This window comes from Galeopterus variegatus, unplaced genomic scaffold (assembly GCF_000696425.1).
Source record: "Galeopterus variegatus unplaced genomic scaffold, G_variegatus-3.0.2 Scaffold3290, whole genome shotgun sequence".
In the NCBI taxonomy this organism is placed as follows: Eukaryota; Metazoa; Chordata; class Mammalia; order Dermoptera; family Cynocephalidae; genus Galeopterus; species Galeopterus variegatus.
The window spans coordinates 47,893-53,892 of NW_007729401.1; the positions used below are offsets into that span (position 1 = coordinate 47,893).

The 6,000-nt window shown below is 36.8% G+C and overlaps 1 protein-coding gene across 1 annotated transcript in view; it reads left to right on the forward strand.

Moving 5' to 3' along the window:
* The window catches only part of CDC42BPA (CDC42 binding protein kinase alpha (DMPK-like)), a 116,174-nt gene that overhangs the window by 30,567 nt on the left and 79,607 nt on the right, over window positions 1-6,000 (forward strand). The window contains exon 7 of the mRNA XM_008584516.1: window positions 4,830-4,954. Coding sequence (XP_008582738.1) covers window positions 4,830-4,954 — 125 coding nt within the window. The remainder of the gene's footprint in view (window positions 1-4,829; window positions 4,955-6,000) is intronic.

Consider the following 6,000-nt stretch of genomic DNA (forward strand, 5'->3'; position numbering starts at 1 on the left):
AAAAGAATTAATTGCAGGAATTAGTGAAGAGAAGATGCTGTTTGTGCAACTCTCAGAAATGGCTGATAGGTTTCTGGCTATTAAGAGATTGACGAATCCCCTCCAAAAAAAAAAAAAAAAAGTTAAAAAATAAACATAGATGTTCACAAAAAGAACCATTTCAGAGCTCTTGAAATTAACAAGAAAAAGACAACTACAAAACATTGCTGAGATAAATTAAGTGATACCTGAACAAATGGAGAGATATACTATGTTAATGGATTGGAAGACTCAATATTGTTAGGATAGCAGTTCTCCTCAGATTGATCTATAGGTTCAGTGATATCCCTATCAAAATTCTGGTAGGCTTTCTTGTTGGAATTGAAGAACTTACACTTAAATTTATATGGGAATACAAAAGAACTAGAACAGTTAAAATATTGGGGGGAAAAACCCTAAAAGCTGGAAGATTTACACTATGTAAATTTAATACTTACAAATATACAATAATCAAAAAATATAGTATTGGCTTAATGGAACAGAACAAAGAGTTCTAAAATAAGCCCTCACATTTATGGTCAATTGGTTTTCAACAAAAGTGCCAAAGCAACTCAGTGGGAAAAGGTTAATCTGTTCATGTGAAACTGGAACAATCTCTGTACAAAACAAACAAAAAAAGAGCTTACTTCACGTCATACCTTATACAAAAAATTAACTCAAAGTAGATCATAAACTGAAATATGAGGTAAGTGTAGTTAGAAGAAAACCTTTGTGATTTGTGATTAAGGATTTCTTAGATGTGACATTAAAATCACAACTTGTGAGAGAAAAATAATGGTAAATTGGACTTCATCAAAATTTGAAAAAAATTAAGAAAATAAAGAGACATGCACAGATGGGGAGGAAATATCTCCAAGTTATTTATCTGATAAAAGACTTGTACTTATATAACTACTCTTGAAACTCGAAAATAAGCAATCCAAACAATCCAGTTTTTTTAAATAGGTAAAATAATTGAATAAACATTTCATGAAATATATATGAATAGCAAATAAGATGAAAAAGTGTTCAATGTCAGGAAAATGCAACTTAAATCCACTGTGAGCTGCTGCTCTGCACTCTCAAGAATGGCTATAATCAATAAGAGAAACCATGCCAACTATTGGAAGGGGTATAGAGGAATGGGAACTTACACATTGCTCATGGAAGTATAAAGTGGTATAGCCACTGTAGAAAATAGTTTCAAAAATTCTCAAAAACTTTACATACACTTATTATACAACCCAGCAATTCTTACAGATATTTACCCAAAAGAATTAAGAACATAGTTTCCTTAAAAGACGTTTTTAGGGCCGGCCCGGTGGCGCACTGCTACAGTGCGCCGCTTGGGAAGCGCAGTGGCGCTCCCGCCGAGGGTTCGGATCCCACATACAGACCGGCTGCTCACTGGCTGAGCGAGGTGCGGGGGCAACACCGAGGGTTGCGATCCCGTTGCCGGTCCCAGTCCGGTACGGGCGCGACACTGAGGGCTGCGATCCATTGCCGGTCACAAAAAAACAGACAAAAAGGAAAAAAAAAAAAGACGTTTTTATAGCATCATTTTTGTAATAATAAACAACTGGAAACAATGAAAATTTTCATAAACTGGTGAACAGAAAAGCAGAGTATATCATATCTGTATAATAGAATACTACTCAGCAATAAAAAGGAGTGAACTTATGATACATGCAATATTATTGAGGTTCAACCTCAATCATATAAGTGAAAAAGAAGCTGATATAAAAGACTACATGTTATATGATTTTATTGATATGAAATTTCTAGAAAAGGTAAATCTAAAGACAGAGAAAGCAGATCAGTGATGCCTGGAACTCAAGGTGGGAGCCAGAATCAACTGTAAACAGGCAGGGGGGAATTTCCCAAGTATTGGAAGTATTCGAGAACTGGATTGTAACAATCATTGAACAACTGTTTAAATTTGCTAAAAAGCATTGAACTGTGCACTTATCATGGGTGAATTTTGTGTTATGTAAATTGTACCTCAATAAAACTATTTAAAAAAGAAAAGGTGGTAAACTAAATTTTCAGAAGTGAATGGCACACCCTGAAGTATAAAACTTAAATCCCATGTTTGTAATAGGTACATGAGGGTGTGTGCTGGCAGTTATAGCTTCTTTGGATTTCGTTTTCTTCTGAGAAGACAAGGCAATTGGAGGTAGAATTAAAAGGGGAATTACAGACAATCTGTGTATCCATAAACGATTTGTTCCTTTGGCAGAAAGGAAGAAATGAAACTTTGCATTTGTGATTTGTGCCAAACGTGCCTATCTTTGCACAGAAGGACAGATTAAAATACAAATACCAAAAACAAACCTGGGTCATAGGAGAATTCATGACAACTTAGAATGCAGCCAACTATGACTTGTGGCCAAATATTGCTGTGGACTGTTTTTGTATGACCCACAAACTAAGAATGATCTTTACATTTTCAAATGGTTATTTTTGTTATGGCCAACGTCCGACGGGTAAAAGAAATTTGCCCACGAGAACCGGGTGATAGGATAAGGAAAAGAGTTTATTTCTGGCAGCCAGGGCTACGCAGGCCAATCGAGAAGTGCAGCCCCGAGTTGAAACCTCTCGCAGCTTTTATTCTTAGCTAGGCGGGAATTTTTCACGCCTGACACAATCTAGCCAATGCAAGCAAGCCAGCGGTACATAAGCTAATTTTGCGGTTAGCCCTGTAGCCCCTCCCCATCCCGGATTCCCCATTTATTTTAGCAAGCGATTTGTACAGAAGCAGAATGCATATGTTAAGGTCAGTAGGGGTTGGGGCTTCCCCTAACATTTTTAAAAAAGAAGAAAAATATGTGATATACCATATGTGACCCAGAAAGGTGAAAATATTTATCTGTTTGTTTTAACTGGAAAAGTTTACAGACCCTTGAATTAGAACATGGTTTCAACCTGTTTAGTTAGTGTTCTTCAGAGAAAAAGAACCAATAGGTTATGTATATATACAGAGACTTATTATAAGAAATTGACTCAAGTGATTATGGAGTCCTCTAAGTAGTTTAATCCCTGATCTTTGTTTAGTCTAATTGTCTGCCAAAAATAAAAGTAAATAGTCCCTAGAGGAAGACATTATCCAGAGCCTCAAATTATCTCTAAAATTTTCATATGCAATGTGTGGCATGCAGTAAAAAATTACCAGGCATACTAGCACACACAAGCAAATCACTGAAAACCAAGAGAAAAAACATAATAGCAAAAACAAAATTAAAAAAGGGAAAAAGAAAAGAAAACCAGACAGTCTATACAAATAGACACACAGGAGTTCCCATTATGGAATTTTCACAAATGGACCTTAAGATAACTATGTCATATGTTCAAGAAAATGGACTTTAAAATAACTATGTGGTATGTAGAAGACATGATGAAGAATTTCAGCAGACAACTGGAATCTATACAAAAGAGTCAACTAGAATATCTAGATGGGAAAAATAAAATAGCCAAAATATCCAAGAGAAAGTTCTAACAGCAGATTGGAAAGGGCCAAAGAAAGGACTGGGTGCGTTTTTAAAAAAAGACTAAATTATGGACAGGGATTAAAAAGTGTAGAAAAAGCAGAAAAGAGAATATGAGACATAGGGGACATGGTGAAAAGATCTAGCTTGCAAATATTTGGTTTCCCAGGAGGAGGAAGAAAGAGACTGTGGCAGAAGGAATATTTGAAGGGTTAATAGCCCATAATTCTCTGAACCTATTTAGAAACTGCCACAAATTAAAGAATTGCCACAAACCCTAAAGGTAATAAGTAGAAATCAAACTCTGCATAGACAAGTCATAGAAGAACTGCCAAAACCCAACAACCAACAAAATCCTAAAAGCAACCAGAGACAAAACATTATATTTAAAAGAGTAAAAGACCGAAAGCTGACTTTCCAACAGGAAACAAACATATTGAATCTAGTAGAAAAGGACTGACATGTTCAAAGTGCTGAATTAAAATAACTGCCAACTTAGAATGTTATGTATAGAAAAATTATCTTTGAAAAGTGGACACAAAAATTCAGAAATTTAGAATACTCTGCATAACAACCTACTTTCTTCAACAAATAAATCATAAGAAAAATAAAAGTGTTGGAAGGAAACCTATAGATAAAGAAGATGTAAAAGACTTATCAAACCATTAAGCTGTGTTTATTTATTGGCATCATGATTCAATTTAACAAACTTAAAATATCTTAAGACATCTTGAAATAACTGGAACTATGTGATATTAGGAAAATTTTGAATTTGTTTAAATATGATGGTGTGGTTATATTTAAAAAGAGAGCCTTATTTTTTAGAGATGCACACAGAAATGTGTATGGATAAAGTTGTAGGATCTCTAGTGTTTGTGTCAGGATAATACAGGAGGACGTAAGAGGACAAGGTTATAAATTAAACAAAATTGGCAAAGTTGGGTGGTGGGCTCATGGGAATTCACTTACACTGTCCGTTTTTGAATTTGCTTGAAATTATAATTTTTTTTTAAAAAACAAAGACATTTTCAGCCAAAAAAAAAAAAAAAAGAGGTGATGTTACCAGCAGATTTGGGCGATCTTCTGGCAAATGGAGAAGAGAGTGTTCACAGAACTGATTCAGTGTAGGGTGCAGGGGAGAAGCAAAGGAAGAATTCAGGGAGTACTTGATAGCATTTGCAAATTCATTCATCAGAAGGGTACGTAATAATAAAAAGACAAGCATTGCTGAGTGGAAGATGGTGACTTACCAGATTGAACAATAGGTATCTGAGCACCTTGAATTCCTGGTCCTAAAATTCGTGCCCATTTAAAACTACCTTTCAGCTTACCACTTTGTATGAGAACTTAAGTTTGCACAACCAGCAGTTAGAAGAAGAGGTAAAAGATCTAGCAGACAAGAAAGAATCAGTTGCACATTGGGAAGCCCAAATCACAGAAATCATTCAGTGGTGAGTACTCTTTTAAATGTGTTTTGTGGCTGATTGTGGACATATGTGTATGACCAAGTTGGTGTGAATTCCAGGAGGCTGCTAACATGTACTTTACCTTATTTGTCTGCTATGAAAGATAAGTTACTGATGTCTTCTTTGTGCTCAACTGTGTTTTCTGTTATGTTCCTCTGTTTCCTAACTCCAACAGATGTGCCATACCAACTTTTACACAGCTTCATTGAAATCTGATATTTCTTTCTGAGAAAAGAAAATGTTATCCTACCTGAAGTCAGAGTTGGTTCTCAGAGAACCGAAGAAACTCATGTGATAGCTATGGATGTTGCTTTCTATAGTCATAACACTGTATTTGTGATTATTATTATTATTATTATTTTTTTGTCTTTTGTCTTTTTCCGTGTCCGGCAACGGATCGCAACCCTCAGTGTTGCCCCCGTACCGGCCCGGGGACCGGCAACGCGATTGCAACCCTCGGTGTTGCTCCCGCGCCTCGCTCAGCCAGTGAGCGGGAACCCGGTCTGTATGTGGGATCCGAACCCTCGGGAGGGAGCACCGCCGCGCTTCCCAAGCGGCGCACTTATCCAGTGCGCCACCGGGCTGGCCCCTATTTGTGATTATTTTAAGAAACAGAAAGCCTGAGAAAAATTTAGAAGCTGAAGATGCTGTTTTGTCACCTTTTCTCCTAATTTTAACAGATTAATTCACACATGGCACTTTAAAAACCTTAAATGATTACAGTTTAATTAACTGTTCCTTCAGCTCTCAGATTTAATTTGGAATATTTATCTTAGTAACCTTCACATTAATTAATTCATTATTAATCATTATGGTGCTTGTAAAAATTACATATTTTTATAATACATGGAGAAAGTAAAATACGAGGACTTTTTTCTAATAAAAATATGTAGCTTAGGGGCTGGCCCGGTGGCGCACTGGATGGTGCGCCGCTTGGGAGGCGCGGCGGCACTCCCGCCCGAGGGTTCGGATCCCACATACAGACCGGCTCCCGCTCACCGGCCGCGCGAGGCGCGGGGGCCAAAACCAGG